At 38.4% G+C, this 24921-nt stretch overlaps 1 protein-coding gene across 2 annotated transcripts in view; it reads left to right on the forward strand.

The window, feature by feature from the left end:
• Window positions 1-1217: 1217 nt before the first annotated feature.
• slc18a2 (solute carrier family 18 member 2) overlaps window positions 1218-24921 on the forward strand; it is a 28207-nt gene continuing 4503 nt past the window's right edge. Inside the window, exons 1-14 of one of the 2 annotated variants that reach the window (XM_067475839.1) lie at window positions 1218-1427; window positions 1523-1707; window positions 6782-7118; window positions 9983-10041; window positions 10137-10220; window positions 11068-11160; window positions 11310-11399; window positions 11798-11841; window positions 12975-13035; window positions 15705-15800; window positions 22418-22496; window positions 23386-23437; window positions 23778-23841; window positions 23944-24063. In XM_067475839.1, coding sequence (XP_067331940.1) covers window positions 1575-1707; window positions 6782-7118; window positions 9983-10041; window positions 10137-10220; window positions 11068-11160; window positions 11310-11399; window positions 11798-11841; window positions 12975-13035; window positions 15705-15800; window positions 22418-22496; window positions 23386-23437; window positions 23778-23841; window positions 23944-24063 — 1312 coding nt within the window. In that variant the 5' untranslated portion in view covers window positions 1218-1427; window positions 1523-1574. The remainder of the gene's footprint in view (window positions 1428-1522; window positions 1708-6781; window positions 7119-9982; window positions 10042-10136; window positions 10221-11067; window positions 11161-11309; window positions 11400-11797; window positions 11842-12974; window positions 13036-15704; window positions 15801-22417; window positions 22497-23385; window positions 23438-23777; window positions 23842-23943; window positions 24064-24921) is intronic. The other variant, XM_067475838.1, reaches the window with a different exon arrangement.

Consider the following 24921-nt stretch of genomic DNA (forward strand, 5'->3'; position numbering starts at 1 on the left):
AGGAGAACACAAGATGGTGCTGTTGTAAAACCATCACAAGCAGAGAGAGTTGGAGGTCTGTAGTTATCGGAAGTCTGAAATTCCACATGCAGTAGCAGGTCTGACTGTTTCAAACGTCTTTCATTTTCTCATCCATCTTCAACTTTACATGTTTCATGCAGGAAGAGATAGAAGTTATCTCATCCTGAAATCGTCTTTTCAGGATGAGATAAAATTAAAGTGTTACTATAGAAAACAATGAATTTAAGCACGGAAAATTGATCATCAGTCATTTGAAACGCCAAACAAAACAGAAAGTATCCACTGCTCTCTGGTCTAAAGATTATGATGCTGTTATCTAAAATGTTTTCCTCCTTGCTGTTTTCTTAGTTTTGGCACCAGTCAGTAGCTACTTCCAGACACATGCAGCACTAAACACTGGCCGTTCTTTTCCTATGGACTTTCTAAGTTAACTCATCTGGATATCAGTGTTTCAGTGCGTCGTTTACTATCTCAACTCAGTTGTTTGGGCAGAATTACTGTGCTCTGACCCAGTAGTTGTGTCTTAACCACGGTTTAAATTGTGATGTGTAAATCATCTTCTGATTTACCTGACAACTTAACTTGTGGCACACGAACACGACAACTCAGCACCATCAAAACTGTTGTTACTGTATATGTTCATTTTCAGTACAGATTGTGCTTTTTTGTCATTTCGTTTTTATTTATGGAGGTTTTAATTTTTATGCTGAAATACAATAATGTCTGCAACATTACTACAAGCCGGAACCTGATCCAGTCACAGAATATTACAAAAAACTCAACTTCTTTTTTGTACTTCATATGCTTTTGTACTTGGAGTTCTTTTGTGTACTAGTATTTTGATTAGAGTAAACATTACAATTGGGATAATGGACTCGTGGGAAGTAGAGTACTTTTTTAAGCAGGTACTTTTACTTGATGAATAGGTTTTTGTAATTCTGCTACCTCTGCTGTTGCAAAAATGTGTATTTTGTATTTTATTCATGGACAGGACTAATTTCAGCAAGAGAAAAAAAATCTGAATCATCTGCCACTGGCTTTGTGTTTGGGCGTAGGACTGTGTCATTGTGCTCTTGGGCTTTAGAATAAATACTGTTGAAAACATTTTTCCTCAAATTCAGTGTCACTCACAACAAATCATTGAGTAAATAACAGGAAACAGTGGCAGAAAGACATTTAGGTATATTTTAGACCCTAATGTCAGAATATAGTTGGTCATCCAAGCGAAGAATCAGTCCCGTTGGTAACTGCGACCCCAGCCTCCTAGAACTAATCCTAGTTTAACCTTTGGCTGGAGGCAGGTCTGACAGCGACCTACACGTAAAGGTTAGGTGACGTCAGCAGCGGGTCCAGTCAGTAGAAAGACCGCATCCCCTCCTCCCTGTTCTGCTGCCGCTGCACTTGAGGTAAGACTTCTACACCCTCACATCTTCTCCCATCTCCATCTTATGGTAATGTTTTGTAACTTACTGACCCATCACTGCGTCTTTTGTGTCTCCAGAAGGACTTGTCCCCTCTGGTTACTGTTGCCTGACTCTTTTGGGACTCACATCATGGGGAGGTTAGATGCGCTCCGGCAGTTTAATTTGATCAAATGGCTCCGAGAAGAGAGACGGTCGAGGAAACTGATCCTCTTCATCGTTTTCGTCGCTCTGCTCCTGGATAACATGCTGCTCACTGTGGTCGGTAGGTGCAGTCCCGCTTCTCTCTGCTCTTGCTGTGCTTTGGTTTTGCCTGCGCAACAGGTGGTCCACTACAGAGACCCTGTCCACATATGCCTATGTCCAACTGTCCGAATCAGGGAAACAGAGAGATGTCCTCGCGCTTAATTTGTGCTGCGTTTACTAAATGCTGTAAAGTATAGTGACAGTCATGCAATCAAACTGGAACATATAATGATTTGGGGGGATTTAGCTTTCAAGTAATAATCGTTTCTAAAAACATCTGCTTTCTATTGGAACCATCGTGAAGTCCATGTGGACATTTAGCTCAGCTTATTAACCACTGTGTTCATTTTTCCTCAACAACAGTTTATAGGTAAAACACACCAGCAGCGTTTATTAACTGAAGGTCACACTTCAGCCAAACCTTTAGCGGCTGTTTGAAGTGAATCGTTATGTCAGTGAATAAGTCAAAATCCCATGTTCCATCAGCATCATGTAAATCTTCTTCCATTTGAAGTGTGGAACTTTCTTGATACATAAATTCAACACAGTTGAACAATGCATTCAGAGGAAAGACATGAATATCAAAATAACAAAAACACAAAATCACAGTGACCTGTATGAAATGGCCGCCGCCTACTGTCACAGAGCTTCATGCTGCTCCTGTCTGTTTTTCCACAAATGTTCATTCGCCTCATGGGTGAAGAATTTACTGGTGTGTCACATCCAGCATAATTTAGTTTATGGCATCAAGCAATATCATTTGGTCTAATGGTCTTTGATCAAATCGCCTACTTTCTCTGTCCATGAAAAAAAAACTCAATTGGATTTAAGAGGAGAGAGTATGTTGGTAGAAACTGTTTCCTGTCTTGCACAGTCACATACGTAGCCTGCTCTTATCCCTCCACTCTTACTCTCTAATGATTTGGCCACGTCTCATCCTTTAGTCAGACTGAGTCCTGCCTCATCTCCAGAGTCCTTTTCAGGTCCATTAATCTCTGTTGTGAACATTTTAAGAAGTTTCAGTTTGACCTAAAAGTATATCATGGCTCGTTACAGTATTTTTGCAGTAGGGAGACAATAATACAATTTAACAATATCTTTTCGGTCACATCAGCCTCAGTCTTTAGAGCCAAGAAAGAACAATCAGTGGTCAGAACTTATTGTCAGCCCAGTGTCTGTGCTTCATACTTGAATCTTCCATGTCAGCATCATACATATGTCTTGGCTCAGCCTCTAACCGCCAATAAATATGACAAAAACATTTTAACACTACAATTTATAAACATATAGAGATTATAATATATTAGTTTCAGACGGGCACGTTTTACTGTAAAAGTGAAGGAAGTGATGGATATAGATATTTAAGCCATTTATTCACATTATGGACAAAGACTGGTCATATTTTCCCTTTTTATCTAAAACAGTAATAACGGACTAAAAGTGAGTTGCTCGTCGCATTGTCAGCACAATTAATGAATTAATCACACATTTTGAATATCAGATGAATTGTAGCATTTTATTCTTTGGAAGCTCGTGTATCACATAACCTAGTTGAAATATTTTCCTGGTCTCAATGAACAAATTGTTGAGTGTGTTTTACCATATTAATTGTGGCTGGTTATCAGTGATCTTGATGACTGACTTTTCCCTCACTGCTTGATCTCTTTGTATCTTTTTCCATCAACAATGTGTTTTCCCTTCAATGGCGACTTAAAAAATCAAGTTTAAGATTTATCTTTGATTTCTACACCACAGAACCAATTAGAGTCTGACATGGACAAACTACGCAGTCGGACTATACATTTTTCTTGTAGCCAATTGGTTTCATTACTGATTTGAAATAGTCTCTCACATTTCTCCCAGGTTTCCTCCTTGACACCCTGACCTCACTTTTTCACTTAATAAAGCCTAATTTATGATCTTGTAGTGCTATGTTTCTATCTAGGTACACAGAACACCCACCAGCTGTGATGGAGAAAAGGCATCCGGCAATTTTACTGTCTTAAATAGAATAATAAATGTAGTTTCTTTTAGGCAGAGTTTAAGCAGACAATAAACATTAAACAGACAAACTGTTTTTTTTTTTATTTTAGTTTGAAGACAGAGATAATTCTTTTTCCTCTTTCAACTTATCCCATGTGCTCTGCATCTTAATTTCACACAGATTTTTACTGAGCTTGAGACCCAGATCTCAGACAATTCCTGGCTTCCACAACCTTCACGGGGTTGAGGAGCAGTTTGTGTGTGGCACTGCCTCTAATAATACCTGTATCTACCTACTGATAATGCAGCTAACTTTAATTTATCGTGCACCAGTACATGGAACAGCATGAAGGATTGTACTGTAGTATTGACTAGTGACTTACCAGTTCTACCTATGAAATGTCTGATCAAAGACACTAAGACCATTTACATTAAGATGCACGTGTTAAGTCAACTTTCCAGCACATCTCATTCGTGGATGTGGGAAACCTCTCATAAATGAAGTTCATGTTTAAGTGTAGCAGAATTTAGATATAGTCTTTACAAATTATTCACATTATGTAAAGTTTTGCTCATTTTACTTTGATGTAAATTATTCTGAAAAACCTTTGATCATTGCTTTATTACATTTCCATCGCAGGCAAATGGGTAAAAAAAAGACGTGAATACTTTCTGAAGCAACTATAGGCCTGTTGAATTTATAACACGTGAAATTGGCTTCGGTAGTTCAGTCCCTGGCTTCTTCAGTCCGTATGTCTATTTTCAATCAATTGACATATTGCTATTTGTAGAACAAGAACAGAAACTCCCATTTATAGTCAACAGAACAAGGTAACTGTTGTGAACATTATCAAATTAGCTTTTAAAATTAAGCTGATGTGTTGGAGACAAAGTGTAATGCTTCCATCTGACGCTTGCAAAGTAATATTTAAAATCCCTGAATGTGTTAATTTGCCCTGTCTTAAATAGTTAATGACAACATAAGCACAGTCCTGTTGATACTTAAACATAAGACTTGGGTGCATTTTCCATAGCCAATTGCCAATGGTAAATATTGGATGCTGTGTTCTACGTTGTTTAAGATACTGAGGTGTAAATACTAGAAAATAATAAGTCTCTTAATAAATTTCTGAAATTACAGCTGATATCCATCAGTGCAACCACAAGGGGAAACACGCCATTGTCTTCTTGTACCAGTCCCAGGTCTGGATAAATGCAGGGTCAGTAAGAGCATTCGACGTAAAACACACGCCAAATTAAATTGGCTTTGGCAAATTAATGGGAATCATGACTTCCACACCGAATCTGAGTTCTATACCGGATCGGTCGTGGCTTTAACAACAAGTGATAAGGGGGTTCTCAGTGTGTCATCGGGAAAGAGGCAAAGGGACAAGGAGACTTGGTGGTGGAACGAGGAACTTCAGGAGTGTATACAGAGAAAGAGGTTAGCTAAGAAGAAGTGGGACTCTGAGAGGACTGAAGAGAGTAGACAGGAGTACAGGGAGATGCAGCGTAAGGTGAAGGTAGAGGTGGCAAACGTCAAACAAAGAGCATATGAGGACTTGTATACTAGGTTGGACACTAAAGAGGGAGAGGTGGATTTGTGCAGGTTGGCCAGACAAAGAGATAGAGATGGGAAGGATGTGCAGCAGGTTAGTGTAATAAAGTAAATGACCAGATCCTCCCGTCTGCACTCTGTCTTGTGCATCTCTGGTACAGTTTACTGTTTGCCTAGTTAAGGTCTTACCTATATGATAACTTCATGGTATCTTGGAAGGGGCAAGATTCTAAATCTGACTGCCTGTCCAGGGATGTGCTGCAGGGCCTTTTAGCACCTGCTCACATGGCTATGCTGACGACACCTAGCACTTCCTGTCCGGGTTCTAGTAGCTGTTGCATCAGGTTCAAAGCTGACTATCTTGATTTTCTGTGACCTTTCTGCGAGTCTGCTGAACCTGTGAAGTAACAATGGCATAAAGCAAAGTTTTACTAATTTTTCAAATGCTAATAAAGTGGGTTCTGTTACGCTGACCTTTTGACTCACTATGCAGAGCTCGGAGTAGGAATGCTGACCAATTCTCAGCATTTTATTCCAGTGAGATTAACAGAAGTCAGGTAATAGTTGTAGTGTATATGTAGCAGTTTCTCCTCTGTCTAACACAGTCTGTCTTCACCTGGTGAGCAGCTTCCACACTAAAGCAGCCCCCTCAAAAAACCAGCTTGTAACAACGAAGCACATCAGATGAAGATGAGTAACAGTTACTGATTTCTATAATAATGTCATAACTTGCCCAGCGGTTAATATCTGATTTGAATTTTAAAAGGGACATATTATTTGGCATTTTGCTGGTTACCATGTCAGTACCATCAGTACCATGTTTCCACACTATGCTCATAAATCAATTCAAACTTAAGCTATTCAATTAATTTATTTGTGATTGTGTGATGCATTTTTAATGATCCATGATTAACTATACACAGTCTGTGTCTGACTGTAAATAAAACTTTAAAACTTAATAACTTTGAAAACGAGCCAAATTAAAATGTAAATGTTCCATGCTTTAAATATCATTTACTTTCATTGTATTCTGTGGTAATTCTGGCCATTAATCCTTCCACAGTTAGAGAAAGCTCAGTGTCTTTCTTTGTTTTTCTCTTAATTGTACTGCAGTGACATGAAGGACCATGATCATGTTCTTTTTCAGAACATGAGAAACTCTGCATTGCTTTTTTGTCGTTGAAGCCTAAACAATAAAATATAAAACAGTTTGTTAGGCTTTTTTTTATGGTTAGGATGCAACCACAAAAAAATGGACAGGTGTGTGTTACCTGCTCTGACTCTAACTGATGGTGAGAAACTGTCCTCAGAAACATTGACACAATGAGATGGAAAGAGTAGCTATCAGAGGGGGTAGCAGCAGCTTGTCGTGGACTGGAGGTGCGTGGAGAACTTTGAGGTGCTTCACAATGCAAACCTACAAACCCCTCAGGCTGCTGGAATCTGTTTGTTCTGATAAAGGTCTAAATTAGCATCATATCAGTGAGAATCAATTAGTATTTGTGTCATATTACATTGTATCAATCTCCTTTTGCCTCTTCATGTTCTCCAGTTCCCATCATTCCCAGCTACCTGTACAATCTGGATGAGTCGACAGATATCATGTTGAAGAACAGCACCTCGTCTCCACAGACTCCCACAGGAACCTTCCACAGCATTGTGTCCTTGTATGACAACACTGTGAGGACGTCGGGCTTCAACGCCACAGCCAGGCCCGCTGACCTGGTCCCTACGACCCCCACTTCTGCAGTGATGACACAGAACAACTCTGACTGCCCCCAGTCTGCGAGCAGGCTGCTTAATGAGAATGTGAAAGTAGGAATGCTGTTTGCCTCCAAGGCCACTGTACAGCTTATTACCAATCCCTTTATTGGGCCGCTCACTAACAGGTAGGTATTTGTCATCTCTTTGTGTTTCACTGTGGAGGTTTCTGTTGTGAAGTATTCACCTGAGGGGCTTAGCAGGCTAAGGGTCTTTACATAATTAAACCCTTTATAAGATGAGTGGACATTTGCATCATGGAATAATTAGTAGGGGCCATAATCAGGCAAATAAGTGTCACATACGGAACAGAAACAATCTCATTTGTGACTATTAACTTAAGCCAAATGGGTTATTTGGCCAATATAAGGCTCCTTCACTGGGTGATATATGGCATTGGCCTCAAATAAGATCCAAATGTCCAGCAAGTTTCCACCTTAAACATGCAATTAGGGTTGCAGCAAACACTAAGACATATTATCATTGTACATATCTACTCACTGTTACCTCATGTGGTCTGTAAAAAGTCATTGTAATCTAGGAGCTGGAACAACAACAGCATTGGTTAAAATGAATTTCAACACAAAAAATTATTTATCAAAATCCTATTTAAGTCACTAAGACATTAGTTAATAAAAGAGTTATTGAGCTGTCTGGTGTACTTCATACCGGCAACGTCCACAACCCGCCAGACCTTTGTGTGCACACAAACACAAAAATAAAATAGGGTTTGTAAGAATAAGCACATATAGATTTATGTCTATGTCCATTTTCTAATTGTAATAAAACATTTTTTAAACGCTGTAAGACATAGAGCAGTGTAATTCAGTAACAGCCTGAAGTATATTTCCGGCTCTATTGATCCGTTTTTATGGGGTAAGAATTATGTTCTGAATTGGTCTGTGCATAAGGTGACTGAATTTCTGTAAAAGGAAATGGAATTTAAGTTTTATCTTTAGCGGAACCCTGCGAAACAGACATCTTAAGAAAAAGGTATTTATATATATTATATTTATATTGCTATTTATATTGAAATAATGAAATGACACACAATAAAAATATTGCTAAGTGTAAACATACTTACAGTAAAAGTCAAAATCCTTTGGGAATCGATATCTTGCCACACTTGAGATTTGAAGAGCCAGACTGAGCCAGCAGCAGTGTCTTCAGTCACTTTATTGAATGGACTTGACTCTTTGTAGTAGCTACTGTACATCATGTGCTTTCCTACTGGTTACTTCTCAAGCTGTTTATGGTCTTTGCATTTGCTTCATTTTGCAGCATGAATGTAACAACATGATGCAACAAATGTTAGAGATATATGTATATTGAAATGACATTTGAAGTAAAATTGCAAAAGATGAGCAAGAACATCAATTTGACAGGTTTCCTTTCAGGCCACAGCTATAAATGTGGTTCACATTTCCGCTTGTGTTTGGGAAGCCAGCCAGAGATCTTTGGTCTTATCTGAGTCCACATCAAAATTTAAGAGAAAGACCAGTAACAGGCTGCCTCCTTCTAGAAATATACTGTTTGAAAGCAGCATATTGTAAACATGTCAGTTTGATGTGGTTTTGAGATTGTAATGTCATCAGACGTCAGCTACATCAGATCTAATCTAACTGGCTCAAACAGAGCAGAATTCCTTATTATACTGCATGTGTTTTCATGCATGGCTGGATGCACAGTGGAAGAGCAATAATATGATCTTCCAAAACACAATTGTGTCAAACATTGAGCTCCATAAATGGAAAAGTAATTCTTCAGGCATGTGTAGACAAGGATTTAGTTAGGGGACCTGGTGGCTCAGTGGAAGTGGGTCTGAATCCCACAAAGGTCACCTTGGTGCTGGTCCCAAGCACAGATAAAAATTGGAGGGTTGCAGCAGGAAGGGCATCCTGCATAAAGCTCGTCATCCATTCGGCTGAAAAGCCATTTTTTTTAATTTTCCTGAAGACTGTTGCAATTTTTTTTTATCTAGTTCCCACAATCAGGTGCTGAAACATTCATTCCACCGAATCTATTTTACACGTGCTAGTGTTTTTACTTTTCTATGACTTGGTAGTGTTTGCATAGCCTTTTTATGGTTGTACAGCTCTGGTCAACTTCAACTAGTGTTTTTAAATGTACTTTATAAGATCAATCTGAGCTGATTACAGCACCAATGCCAACAAGTAGCTAGTGAACCTAATGGAACATTTAGCAGCTAAGGATCCCAGTTAATTTTGTTGGTGGAAAACAAAACTAACATCATTTAATGTTTGACAAAATGTGTCATTTAATGTTTCCAAAAACATGACTTGAAAAATGCTAATCGGGCTTCCTGGATGCTGCAATAGGTAATTATTAACCATAATAACAAAAGCTATTATTATTAGTAGTATTGTTGTTGATTAAACATCTAGACATGTTACTGTTTGTGTTATTTATAAGACGAAAACAACAACACAAAACAAAAGATCACATTCCGAACGAGCCCGTCTGCAGATTTTCTGAACAGAATTCACATCACAGCCAGTGGTGAGTGTCTCAGACTGACACTCAGATATGCTGTAATTGAGGCAAAGACACAGTCCCATTACTGCTTCTTGTTCACCTTCTGTCCTGACAGAGGACAATACAAGGCCAGTCAAGCATGTCAGGCAACTACGGGAACAGCAGCTTTTAGCCTTTTTCGCTGGTAACTGGCTGAAATGTTGTGTCTAGCAGATTCTAAATGACCACAAATGATTAGTGAAGGTGGTTTTACAGGACACTTATCTTCAGCTGTATCAGTTCATTTTATTGATGTTTGCTTTTAAGTGATAACGTCATACGTGGGATTTCAGATTTGGCACCTAATACACACTGAATGTGTTACATTCTGCATTATTGTCCTGACTACAGCTTCATGGATTCACCCACGGTATCACAAACTAACATGTACATCTCAAATAAATTACATGCTTAATGTATAAATGGACTGTCTGTCTTTTTTGTCTTTGGCCTTCAGAATAGGATACCAACTTCCCATATTTGCTGGTTTCTGTATAATGTTCCTCTCTACTATCAGTAAGTGCCTTCTAACATGTCTTTGTTATGAGAAAGCCAGAATGTCCTCATCATGTCTAATGTGATTTGTCCAAATTCTCTTCTTCTCTGTGAAGTGTTTGCCTTCTCATCGAGCTACACTCTGCTGTTTCTGGCTAGATCGCTTCAAGGTGTGGGGTCCTCCTGCTCATCAGTGGCTGGTGGGACTTTCCCCTTTTTACAAAAATATTAGAGTAGCGAGTGCTAATGTTGTTGTTACTAATGTGCATGAACAAGCAGGTGTCTTGATAAGGTGTCTGGCCACTATTCTCAAGTTAGCACCATGTGCAGTTCTACTAAGCTGCACACTGGAGCTTTAATCATGTTACGTCTATGGCACAGAGACGAACACTAATTCACACTGACAGAACTTCACAATCAGTACAGGGAATTTATTGTTGGTTTTAATGTTTGAAAGGGATTGTTCAAAATCGAGTTTTAGGGTTTAAGTAATTACAGATTCGTATAGAAAACATTAAATATATTATACAGTAAGGATATACATACAGGTTTGACATCAACATTTTAACAGTGCTGTAATACTGTCAGGCCCACTGGCCACTTCAGGCTGAATTTTATATATATTCCTTTAAATATAGTTTCAAAATTCATCTGAAATATTTGCAATGTGACACTATGACACTACCTCCGCTCATTACTGATCGATGCCACCTGACTCTGTGTAAAACGTGGTGATGTGAAACAGAGGAGATACTGTATGTGGTGGCACATAAAAAGTGGGGGAAGAAAAAACCAAGATATGCTCATCACAATCATTTCAAACTTATCTTTCAATATTTGGACATCTGGATCATTTCCCTTTGTGCGAGAGGTTTACATTAAATAAAAGCCAACGCAGCGTCACTATAAAGTGTAGATCTATGTTTCATCTGAAAGCGGCTGTGTGGGCATTCGGGCATATTGTTAATATCAATGACAATTACACAGATAGGATTTGTTGACCTATATCAGTAATTATTGGGTCTGTGGTGGTGTTTGTGTTTCCAGGGATGGGAATGCTTGCTAGCGTGTACACAAATGATGAGGAGCGAGGTCATGCCATCGGGATCGCCCTGGGAGGTCTGGCACTGGGTGTGTTAGGTACGTCTACACACATCGTTCGACCAGGAGATTCTGCTGTAACAGTGAAACACTATAATTAAACAACAGTGTTGCATGTTTATAATTGCATTAACTTGTAAATGAGTGGATCTCACTGCCACTGATCATACAGTGTTTGCCTTCCATAGTTGGACCACCATTTGGCAGTGTGATGTATGACTTTGTTGGGAAGACGGCACCTTTCCTTATCCTGGCTTTCCTGGCTGTGTTTGATGGAGGTACAGTTTCGTTCGATTTAATTTCTCACCTCCAAACCAAAACTATTCAGTGCAAAAGAAATAGCAAGCTTAACATTGTTCAGCATAACTACATCATGCAAATCCTGGGACGGCTCTGTTCTTGTTCTGTTCTGTTGTTCTGTGAGGAGTTGTGCTGTACAGTGGGTTTCCTCCAGGCACACTGGTTTCTTCCCCCAGTTCAAAGACATGTTTGGTCCACTGGTGACTGGAAAATGCCCGTAGGTGTGAATGTTAGTGTGAACGGTCGTCTGTCTCTGTGTGTCTTTCTCTGTTGGCCCTGAGATGGACTGGAGACCTGTTCAGATAATGGATGGAAGAAAATCTGATCATTTAGATATCAAAGAATCAATTTACATTGATTATCTGTGTTTTCACAGCTTTGCAGCTCTTTGTTCTCCAGCCTACCAAAGTTGAACCAGAGGTGAGTGTGAAGGTTATCTCACTTTACATTCACTTTACTTTGACATTTATAGCCACACAAAATAGACTAGTTTTATTATATTCTTGTTAAATGAATAGTAAATGCAGATAGTGTGGAGGGAACTAGAGAAGATTGAAGACTGATGTTCAACAAACCAACCAAAAATTGTATAAGTGCACTTGCTGTATCTAAAACCATTAACTTGACACTAGCACAAAATACTAACAAAGTCTGTGTTTCACCAAAGACATGGTGTCTGTGATTTTCTAAATACAATTCCAAATTAAAACTCACGTCTGACAACGATTTTCAGAGGTTTCCTGCCGTGCTGCCTGAGGGCCTGAAGCCATTTAGTGTTAGTTTATAGCTTTTTCCCTAGCAAACAGAAATTCCTCTGGATTCTCTGAATCTTTTATTGATATTATGAAGTGCAGACAAGGAAATAAGAGCAGATAACCTTTATTGTCATTGGGCACTGTACAAATAAATTCCATAGAGACTCTTGGTTTCGGTCATAAAAAATATCTGGACATGAAAACACAGCATTGCAACTTAAATGAATGCAATGATTGTCTGAGAATGTTCACAGTGTTTAGGGCTGCAGCCCGTATGTGTTGTTGGGGGGATTTCTTCTAAAGTTGACCACAATAAGCTGAATTCCGGTCTGGGAATGGACTGCCTACAATCTCCTGAGCTGTTTTCGCTACCTGGTCCTGGACCCTCTATTCCTGGACTCTACAGTTGGCATATTGTACCACACAGTCACTTCTGATTGTGCTTCTAACACAGTGAGGTGGATGGTCCCAGGTTGTTAAGTTTGGATACCAGTCTATGTGGGATTATTGTATTAAAGGCAGAGAAGTGCAGGAGAGCATTTATTTTATGTTGAGTAACATTAAACTATTTTCCAAGCATTTTTTCCGAGCCAGAACGTCCCCTTACATGTGGATGACTTTTCCCAGAAAGCTTGTCTGGTACAACATATACTGACTTGTTACCAGTTGTTCGTTCCTGCCTCTTAACTTTTTCAAACATGTTGTAGATTTTATATTTGCCAGTACTTTTACTACAAGGCATTTTCTTTGAATTTACACATATTGTACACACAGTTATGTTGCCTTTGTCCTTCACAGAGTCAGAAGGGGACCCCACTGTTGACGCTGATGAAGGACCCATACATTCTCATTGCAGCAGGTAAGAACATAAGAGCAACCCTTCAGATGTGAGAACCTGAATGTGACGGCACTCAGGAGAAGCATCTGTGACATTTTGCCTTATTTACTGGGGCCAGTAAACGAAGTCGAGAAATTGACTCATGTTTTTTCTTCATTTTTTAATGGTTTGGTTTGTCTGTTGGACATGTCAGCTATTGATTTGCAGGTTACACAACAGAAAAGTGGTTCTGATAAACTGTGCATTAAGGTTTAACTAACACTTTAACCATTTTTGAGCTTTAACACTAAACCCTTAAATGACTGAGCGGATCTGTCATTTCTATCAACTCCGACTCAACTGAGCTAAGTGTGTCCATAATGACATACATCATACCGAACAATGGAGACAGAAAAAGTGAGGAACAGATTTTATGATATGATGATGTACTAATGAAAACACACCAAAGTCTGGGTGCGAGTCAAAACCATGTGTCCCAATAAATTATAAGTTAAGATGGCGACACAGTTTCTAAGGTTCCACTGTTCATTTCAACCACAAGTCCCCCTCAAAATTAAAAGTACTCTATTTATGCATCATTGGTGTTTTGAAAGCAACAGCAATATGGAGTTTAATTCTGATGTGTTACGTGTAATGCTGCACGGCTCTAATACCAGGCTCTCAACAGATGTGTAAAAGTAGCACTGAGCTGACATTATACCAGCTTGTTAGAGTTCAGTGTGAACAAGTCATCATGCAGAAGGGTCTTTCTGAGACTGTGTACTGTGTGAAGCTGTCGCCTGCTCTTCACTATGTGACAAATGAAATAGTGGAGAGACAATGATTGCATGTCAAACAGAGTAAAGCTGGAATAATTCAGACAGTCACATCCCCAATGCTTTCTACATTAAAAGGGAAGCTTCACTTTGTAGCAGTAAAGAAATGTTGCCAATCTTAAGGTCAAACGCAAAATGGTAGATTAGCATTTTTCTTTATTTTTCAGTACAGCAATGCAGAATAAGGAATCACACGAGTTTGAACATAACATCTTAATTTTGTCATTTGTTTTCCTTTCTGACTCTTTGGAAACAGTAGAGGTCCAAATCATATGTAGACAACTTTGAAATGTAGAGAAAAATGTTTTTTGCAATATTGTCTTCATTAGGTCCAGATTTTACCTCGAAAATCTACATTCAGCTTCAGCAATGTAAGTGTGTTTAGAAGAACAGAAAGTAAGTGATTAGAAACTGGGAGCGTTGGGTTGGACACACTAGCTCCCCAACCAGCCCAAACATTAAAAGTTCAACTTTTATACATTTCTGTTAGATCTTCACTATTTTAAAACAGAAACTAAACCTTTCTCCCACTGGCTCCACGTGGCCAATTTGTTTAACTCAAGATGCTATTTGATCAGATTTAATGTATAGTACACAATATTACTATACAACCCCAAAGCACACGCTCAGCTAAATAACTAACTATTCAAACCCACTTGATAGGCAAATTAAAAAACCCATTTGCTTTCCTCTAGTCGTCCTCTCCCGTAATCTATTCCCTGTTCTCCCTTCATGTCCCAGGCATTAAACAGCAGCTTTTCGAATTTCCAGTGTTATTTTCCACCACAGCCAGAAACATTTGGCTGGACCACTGACTGTGGGACCAAACCACATATTAGTTACCAGAAAACTCTGCTCATACTCCGATAGTGAACCTAGATTGTAACTTCTTGTCAGCATTTACCCAGAATTCCCAGATGTTTATTCCTTTACATTTATTCTTTATTGCTTCCATTTAACAGGTTTCTTTAGATTAATTTGTTTTCCTTTTTTGTTGTTGGAAATAATTTTGAACACAGCATAAACTGATATCATTAATAAATTATATCTGCCTCATGCTAGTGCACAGCTACAGTAAATATGAGATTAATTATTTTAGAGGGAACACACTCTAAAATGCAGTAATGGTAAAAATCTTTGCCTGCTTTGAGAATGCGGACAAGAGCACAGCTCACAGTAGTACGATCACATGCATCCTCTCTCCCTGCAACACACTTTGTTGAGCCTTACATTCCAAGTGGGAAGGAATCACAATATCTCAAAGGGGTGTTTGCAGGCTGTGGTTAAGAATTAGAGAATTCATGTGTTGTAAAAAGGGGGGGTACAGGCCCCCACCAGGCAAAGCCAGCAAAGGAGGGATAAACAACAACAACCACAACAACAACAGGGTTTATTACCAGAAAAGGGCAACAAACAAAAATTCCCTCCAAAAGTGAGGACAGGAAAATCACACAATTACCAAAGAACAAACATATAAATAAAAAACAGAATAAAACAAGGTATCATGACAAAAATTAACACCAAACCTCAGAGCAAAGCCCAACAAACATATGACAGACAGGTTCAAGTGAGGAGGTTAAATATACAGGGGACCAGGTGAAAACAATCAAGACTAACTCAGTGAGTGAATAAACCCATAGGACAGACAGGAAATGGAACAAATGTACTACAAAATAAGAGCAGAAAACAGGAAACAGGAAATGAAAACAACAAAAGTCCGAGATCATAACACGTGTTGTTGCCTCCTGTGACAACAAAGTAACAAAAATTCAGCTTTTCTTTTAGCTGTGTCTACAGGCAGATGAGGATTGGAAAAGTAACACATAAGGACCAAGGATCTGCAACATTCTATTAATTCTCAGTATTTCTCTCCAGGTGCCATTTGTTTTGGAAATATGGCTATAGCCATGATGGAGCCAACGCTGCCAATCTGGATGATGGAGACCATGTGTGCCAGGAAATGGCAGCTAGGTATTTACAAAGCTTTGCTCAGAACTTAGAACATTTACCAACATAGGTACGTTTTATACATATAGGTGTCAAACACTACAAATACCTTTCAACATGATGTAGTTCATCAGAATCCAACTAAAACCTGAATGCAGAAGCAAATAATTCAATAAATACCTCAATAACAGCATCAACGAAAACAGGTTGGAGTAGACTGTGCAGGTGTATCTGACAGTGCATAGGGAGGGTGATAAATCAAAAACAGTTACAGTCTCAAGAAAAGGTCAAGGAATTGTTTACAATTTCATCTGTTTCTGCATAAATCTGATAATTAAAGGTACAAATATCAACAAACACAATATTTTTATGTAAATAAAACACAAATGTGATTTTGCATGTCTTTTAAAACACACCCATTGAACATACATGGTGATGGTGGAAAAAGTAACTGGCAATTAGTAATGTGTAGTTTGCAAACGAGCAGGCCCAGACTAAGATCATACCATTATGTAAAAGAAGGAAGGGGGCAGATATGTCATAATGACTTTGGCATTTATTTATTTGAAAGAGCAGAAAGAGAGTTTTTTTGTCTATGAAGGTGCAGAAGAGTTCTGTTTCCAGCAGTTTTTTGAATATTGAGAAGTGAGTTTGCTGAGTGTGCAGAGCTTGGTAGCTTGTTCCATCATCGTGGGATCACTGAGCTGAAGAGTTCTGCTTGATTTCTTCTGCATGACGCTGGGACCAGCAGACATCGTTCATTGGCAGAGCACAGCAGACAGAAGGGATTGTAGATCTGAATGAGGGAGTTGAGGTAGGTAGGCGCTGTTGAGTTGACCACCATGTAGGCAAGAGACTTTGAACCTGAGCAGCTACAGGAAGCCAGTGTAGAGATCAGAAGAATGTTGGGACATGAGCCTTTTTTGGCTGATTTAAAATGAGGTGTGCTAACGTATATTGGATTTTCTGCAACCTGAGCCATGAGAAGATCGTTGGTGACTGTTAACAGTGCTGTTTTTGTACTATGATGAAGTTCAAATCCTGACTGAAAGTCTTCATACAAATCATTCCTGTACAGATAGTCGCATAACTGCTTCGCAATTATTTTTTCAAAGATTTTAGAAATAAAGGGGAGATTAGATATTGGTCTGTAATTGGCTAAAACACCTGGGTCAAGACAGGGTTTTTTAAGTAATGGTTTAATTACAGCTACCTTATAGGCCTGTGGTACATAGCCTGTTTCTAAAGATAGATTTATGATATCTAATATGAACGTATCTATTAAGGGTAAAGCTTCCTTGAGCAGCTTAGTTGGAATAGGGTCTAGCAGACAGGTTGTTGGTTTAGATGAGGTAATAATTGAAGTTAGCTCAGAGAGATCTATGGGTAAAAACCAGTCTAACAGGGATTAGGGCCTTATCGATGACTCTAGCACTGCTGTACTTGAAGATCTATCTGTAATTTTTGGGGGGAGGATCTGGTGAATTCTTTCTCTAATAGCTACAATTTCATTCATAAAGAAAGTCATGAAGTCTTTGCTGCTCAGAGTTAAAGGAAAACTAGAGGGGCAACACTATCGAGTATTGTACGTAGTGAGGCTGCAGAATTGTCAACAAGGTGATTGACTTGTGCAGGAGAAACATTAAGGAGACTACTTTTCATTGTATTGACAAATGGTGAAGCAAATGGTGAAAGAATAATTTCTTTAACTTTGTTGACAGCTTTTTCACTTAAGCATCTGCTATAGTGGAATTTTTCCCTAACTGCTATATAGTCCGTTATTGTAAATTCAAATGTTATTAAAAAATGGTCAGAGAGAAGAGAGTTGTGAGGACATATGGTTAAATTATCCGTTTCAATTCCATATGTAAGGACAAGGTCTAACGTGTGACTATTTTGGAAAAAAACAATTAAATCTAATAATGAATTACTTCATATACTACATTAAATACAGAAAGTTTGGACCATTCCTTCTTACAGAAGTATTTAAATTCAGCCATATTCTCTGGACATCTGGTGTGAACGGCTCTCTTGATGTAATTCCACAGCACTGGAACAGCAGTGGGTTGAGGTTTGGGCTCTGACTGGGCCACTCTGTGCCAACCTGTTGTACATGGACTTGTTTAGTTAATTATCCTTCAGCATCATAAAAAGCACAATAAAAGTGAGTGTTTTTATAAATCAAGGCAGCTCTGAAATCATGCTTACATTTTTTTTCTTTGATTGAATTTCAGGTTTGCTAAAACCTAAATTCAGTTAACATATACTGAGATCAGAGGCCTTCTGTTGCCAGTACTTTTTCCACCATCACCTTGTATGTTTAATGGTTTGTTCAATAAAGACATAAAAAATCATGACTCTTTGTGTTTCATCACCTTAGAAATATTGTGTTTGTTAATATTTGTGCCTTTGGTGAAGATCAGATTTATGCAAAAAAACAGTGCCATTACTTTTTCTTGTGACTGTTTCTAAACCTCAATCAACTGGGGTAAAGTAGATAAATGACTCCTCGAGCTAAGCAGGCCATCACTAAAACCTAATAACATTCTTTGTAAAATATTGTTAAAATCACAATGGCGGCCAAACACTAAGGTCTGTGAGCCATCAGCGATGGAAGATGACATGGTCTATTCGTCCAACCCTGAGGCAGTAAAGGCTGATAGCTCTTTCCATCATTAACCTACCTACATGACTTTGTTACTGTACTTAAATATACCTTTTACGTATTTGTACTTTACTTAAGTAGATTTAATTATGACTACTTTGACTTATACTCCACTACAGCTAAGAGCAAATATCTATACTTTTTACTCCACTAAATTTCTAGTTAAAGTTGCGTTACACGTTACAATCATGTTATTATAGCCATATTTCATAATTAGCCACTTTGTCCTCTTTTTTATTTTGTGAAAACAAGTCACAAGTGACACAGGAACCGTTTTATTAAACCAGGTGCAGGGAGGCTGGTAGTTCCTCCATGCATAGCCTTAGTTTAAACAAAGGGGAGGATGCATAGAAGTTCTCCGCAAGTTCTTCATGTAAATGCGTCTAGAACTAGCGCAGAGCTGATTCATTATATGATTGATTGACCGAAGCAATTTTTTTGTTCTCCTCTCCTTATGAAGGAAGCAGCCACATGCGCTAATGCACCATCCGCTGTGTTTACTTGGATTAAATCAGCTGCACATAACTAAATATTGCTATAAGCAAAGCACATACATTTAACTTTATATTATGTCCTTGTTAAGACATTGTTACGCTTATTTCCAGCTCTCTAGCCATTTTCTCAGTGGTTGTATCAGTGTTTTATTCTTGAAAACACAGAGCTATTACACTGTTACTGCCACTGTGTAATGGTAGAAATAAAACACAGCAGATTATAAAACAGCTTCAACCCATCATTTATGTATATTAACATTAATTAATTAATACTCTTCCAAAAACATAAAGCAGCACTGGTCCATTTTTAATACTTTAAGTAAAATATTAATCCTGTACTTACGACCCTAATTCAACAATAGGTGCGTCAACGTGTAACATTCACAGTGGAACATAAACTACATATGAGATGTTGAAACTGAGACATTTTACCATTTCATGAAAAATTGTAACTCATTTTAAATTTTATGGCAGTAACATATCTCAAAACTTCTTCATCTCAAAAGTTGCAAAAGCGTGATGTTTACCATCGCTTTACTGTCTGTTAACATCTGGGAAGGGAGGAGACCAGTTGCTGGAGTTTATAGCTTTAACTTACATTTTGTGGATGCACAGCGAACTGTGTTAACAGTGATTTCTGGAAGTGTTTCTGAGCCCGTGCAGTGATGTCCAGTAGAGAATCAGGCCTGTTTGTAATGTAGTGCCTCCTGAGGGCCTGAAGATCACATGCGTCCCGTTTTGACCTTTGGATTTGTCTTTTGCGCACAGAGATTCATCCTGATTCTCTGAATCTCTTGATGATATTAAATACTGCAGATAGTGGAATCTTCAAAGTCTTCAGAATTTTATGTTGAGCAACATTTTTCTGAAATAGTTCCACAAGTTTTAGACAGAGAGTTTGTCAAAGATTGGTGAACCTCTGCTCATCTTTACGTTAGAGAGGCTCTTACTTTCTGAAATGCTCCTTCATTTGTTTTTTTTATTTGTAGCAATTGCCCCTTACCAACTTTTTTGAGATGTTTTCCATGAAATGGTAAAATATGGTAAAATAAAATATGGGTTGATGAGATCTGCAGTCTGTTATTAGTTCCATTGGGTCGTGCTTACTTTTATTTAAGTAGACGTGGGTACTTATACTTTTACTAGAGTAAATGTTTGCTTTTGTATTTTTGCTTTTACGTAAGTCTAGTTTCTGAGTACTTCACCCACCAATGACCACTACTGTAAGCAAGTTCTTATCAGCTATGCTAATCATTGAGTGTGAACCTAAAAGAGCACAAGTTGGCAAATGTGGAACTGTGTTATGCACAGCTGATGCAACTCATCAGGGGCTTTATGAGTTGCACCAGCTGTGCTTGAGATAAAAGACATCAAATAGCTAAAATTGCTGTTTGATTACATATTAGAAATAAAGCTTACTCAAAAGAATTATCCAAGTTAAGTGAAAATGATACAAAAAGATTGCAAACGCACTGAATGTTCCTAGAGACAGTGTTAAAAACATTGTTCACAAGTTCAGAGTTAAAGAAACTGTGGCAGAAAAAGGCTACACCAAGGTTTATGAGAAGGCAGGTGGAGAAAAATCATCGAATTACTGCAAATGACCAGCAGCAAGACTTGATGGAAACAGCGACTGAGGTTTCAGTTTGCACAGTAAGACACATACTAAATGCGGAAGTTTTCCAAGATGTAGACCACTACTGACCCTAAAGCACAAGAAAAGATGGCTCCAGTAAGCTAAAGAGGTTTGGGCCTCTGTGGACCATTACATCAAAACTGGAACTACTGGAGCCTGTGGATCAGTAGAATGTCTGGAGGGACAATAATGAGGCATATGCTACAGTATTCAAACACTCTACCTGCAGTGAAGCCTGGTCCTGGCTCGGTGATGTTCTGGAGCTGCTTAGCTGTAGAAGGCAAGAAAGATTGATTCAAGTATCAGGACATCCTGAGAGAAAACTATACGCTAACAGGACATTGTTGGGGATCATTGCCCAGTGCAATGATCCGCAGAAGAAGTCTTGGAAGATTCCAGAGTGGCCATCACAGCCACCTGATTTACACCCCAGAGAAAATCTCTGCTTGGATTTGAAGAAGTTAGTTCCAGCATCAGTGAACTGGAGGAATTTGTATGTTGCTGTGTAATTGAATGGTTTGTTGTTTTATTCTCCTGGCTGCAAATCAAATTTCTCCTTTCTGAGTACAAGAAAGAAAAAAAGAAAGAAAGAAAGAAAGAAAAAAAGAAAAATTAAATAAAGATAGATAGATAAACACAGATAAACATGAACACATTAACACAGACTCAGTCACCCAGACGTGTGGACAGGGTGAAAACAAATCAATAAACCAGTAAATACTTTCTCCAGCTTCCAATATCTCAAAGGGGCTGGACTTGCTCATAGTTGTTGAAGATGTTTCATCCCTTAAATCGTACAAGTAAAGCACAATGGAGGAAGTGTCATATCTTGTGCTGCATGGCTGTTTCAGGAACCGGCTCACTGATCTTTAGTGATGATATCAGAATGAACTCAGAGGTGGATGGAAACATGTTGTCTACAAATACATTGAAGTGCATCAAAACTAATATGGAGGAGCTTCATCGTGCAGCAAGACGCATCTGATCCAAAGTATGTCGGCCAACTCAGCAAAAGACTTCAACAGAGGGAAAAAATGAAGATTCATTCACCAGATCTTAACCCATTGAAACCTACATTATATTTCACCTGCTAAAGATGGGAAACGTGTGTGTGTGTGTGTGTGTGTGTGTGTGTGTGCGTGTGCGTGTGCGTGTGCGCGCGTGTACGTGTGTACGTGTGTGTGTGTGTGTGTGTAATAATACTTATTGCACTTCATTGACTTTGGATCTGTGCTCTATAAGGACAATAGAGTTGACTCCAATCTAATCTAAATTTCAGGCTTAAAGTACCAGATACATTTTAGCCTCCTTCTTGCCAATATACCTGCTTTGGGGGGATAATGTGACATTTCTGTATTTGGAGGATCCTCTATTCCACTTGTCAGGTTTTGGAAACAAAAACATGCTCAAAAGTGACAAAAAGGTATAAAAGTGCATTTACATTGAGAAAAATTGATTAAAAACACTCTCAAATGCAAAAACTGGTATTGGTAGTGATCAGTTTAGTGATCAGGGTTTTCCGTTAGTAGATTTCTTAGCATATAGATTTGAGTCTGTGCAAAAATATCACCACTGCTAGAGATTTTCTATACGGAGACTTCTTCCAGTGTTTGTTGTTATTAGTTTGTTGCCTCAGACCATTGTATATGAAGTCAAAGTACGATAAAAATGGATGAGTGAAGAACAGGATATTAGGATGTCATGTGCTAGCAAGTCTTCAGCACAGACAATAGAGGAGCAGCTCAGTGATGAGGCAGTGATAGAGATCTACTTATCTCAGAAAGCCTGCCCACACCTTCATTCTCTCTTGTGTGTGTGTCCGTCTGTCTGTCTATCTGTGGCCCAGGCATCGCTTTCTTACCAGCATCCATCTCCTATCTTATTGGAACCAACATCTTCGCCACATTGGCGCACAAGATGGGGAGGTAGGAAAGGAAATTACTCTTATCTACCCACTGTCTTTCCTTCTCTGCCTCTGTGGATGTGGTATCTGTTTCTGCTCCTCTAAATGAGTTTTCAGTGTTTTGAATGTTGCAGAGTGTAGCTGTATTGAACCCTTGATGATACACAGCAACCATCATTTCTTCCCTTGTGCACAGTAGGAATGTTCTTTTCTTATTCTTGTTTTCTTTTGTATTCTTGCTGTTAACAAAAGCATTTTTCAGCACTCGCATAAACCAAAGATATTTCATTTTTAACAAAATTCCACCACAAACTATCGCAGAATTAAAGCTTGTTCCAGTGTTTGGGCTGGTGCTTTTTAGCTTTGCTGTTATTTGTGCTTATAATGCCAGTAATACTACATTTGTTATGCCAGTACTGTTTCTACAGTGTCTGTTACTATGGCTACAAGCAGTGTTACTACCACTACTATTGTTTAAGGTTTCTGTCACATTCTGGAACCATTACTGTTGTTTCTATCACTTTCTATCACTTTCTATGTTGAATGTCTGTCTTTATTGTACATGAAGACATGAAAGATCATGTCTGTTTATTTCTTAAGAGCTTAGAAATATTCTCTTTATTAATGTTTGTGACTGTGGTGAAACTCATGTCAGAATTCATGAGCACTTCATCCAGAAAACCAGGAAATTGCAAACAGTGCCGTTTTCCTCATAACTGTACATGATGGTGACTCCTATTTGGAATTATACCAAGAAGCATAAAGCATTTATTATGAAATTTTGACAGCAAGAGTAAATAACGCATACAATCAAAAATCAAAAGTAAAACAAAAATCTAATTAATAATTTCACACTATGTGTTACATGCATGTTAAACAAAAGCATTGATCATATCCTCTCTCCCTTACAGATGGCTATGTGCTCTTATTGGAATGGTTGTTGTTGGCATCAGTGTAATATGTGTAAGTACTGAATTCATAGATCACTTGATCAGAAGTGGGTCAGTAAAGATTTAAAAAGTGAGCAGAAACATTGTTGTGAAAAATGCAACAAAAGTTAAATTTAAAGTGCTGTAAAAGGTTCAACATCTTCAAGTACACAAAGGAACTGACAGGATTAGAATTAGTTATTATACTTTGTCTTTATCTTAAAAAATAAGAAGAACAACCTCCAATGCCCAAATTCTTGAACTGTTCCCTCTGGATTTGCTTAGCAGGAAATCGACAGATTCTCTCCCCATGGAAAGAGTTTGCTGCTAATGCAAAACAGTCTAAAAATTAAATAATAATAAATCTGTTCTAGGTTCCATTTGCTGGCGACATTTATGGTTTGATTGTTCCAAACTTTGGGGTTGGTTTTGCTATTGGTGAGTCTCTAAAATTTGATATCGTCTTACACAAACACCACCATTGGTCCAGCTTGTCCCTGCCGAGTGTGTGAGACTTAAAATGTCTGTAATGTGATACAGGGATGGTGGACTCGTCCATGATGCCTATAATGGGCTACCTGGTGGACCTGCGCCATGTGTCTGTGTATGGAAGTGTGTATGCCATAGCTGACGTGGCTTTCTGCATGGGATTTGCTTTAGGTAAGCACGAACAACTGTGAATATACAGGTTAGGAGACCAACACCTCAAAGACCTTTTTAAAACTCTGAGTATTTAGACTAAATATCTATAGTTCATTAATAATAGAGCTGACTCTCCCTGAATCACTGGGCCCCATCTCATGCAAGAACCATTCAAATAAACAAGATTTGTCTTAACTGTCACATTCAAGTGATTTTAGATCATTTGTTTCAATCACCAGTAAAACAAAATCATGAGCAGGTTCTGTGTCTTTGCAGGGGAAAAACACATATGTTTGATTAAAACAAGTAACGTCTTCTGAATGAAAGTCAAATGGAAAAAGGATTTTCCCCCTTTAGTTGCCTAAGGTTCTTTATTCAGGTCACTGTCCAGCAGCTGACAGTGTAACATCAGCAGTGGTTGAAATAATCTTTAATATTTCAGTAACTATTGTCCTTTTGACCACATCACATTCTAGTCATGAGATGCTTTGCTTCTAAAAGATGTTTTGTAACCTCATGCAGCCTGAATCATTCCCTCTTTATTTCTGCTACAGTTCAGTTATAGGCCACAGACCGATTCAGGTCACTAGTAAACATTACTTTTGCTTCAACCATCTAACATTTTGGTGTGTTTTTGTTTGACTGTTTCTGACAGTAGACATAAAGCTCCACTGTGTGAAATTCTTCTTTCCATGTGACATGTTTGCGATTAAAAGTTTACCACAATAAGAGCTGAACATCTGCCTCATGTTCAGGGCATTAAATATGTTGATAGAATGTCATTGACGCACAGCTTCTCATGAACAGGTGATTTGTGCAGTTTAGAGAATTTAGAGAATTTGATGTTGAAGAATCTGATGAAGTAAATTAAAAAAA

The sequence above is a fragment of the Channa argus genome, chromosome 1, assembly GCF_033026475.1.
Source record: "Channa argus isolate prfri chromosome 1, Channa argus male v1.0, whole genome shotgun sequence".
NCBI classification, from domain to species: domain Eukaryota; kingdom Metazoa; phylum Chordata; class Actinopteri; order Anabantiformes; family Channidae; genus Channa; species Channa argus.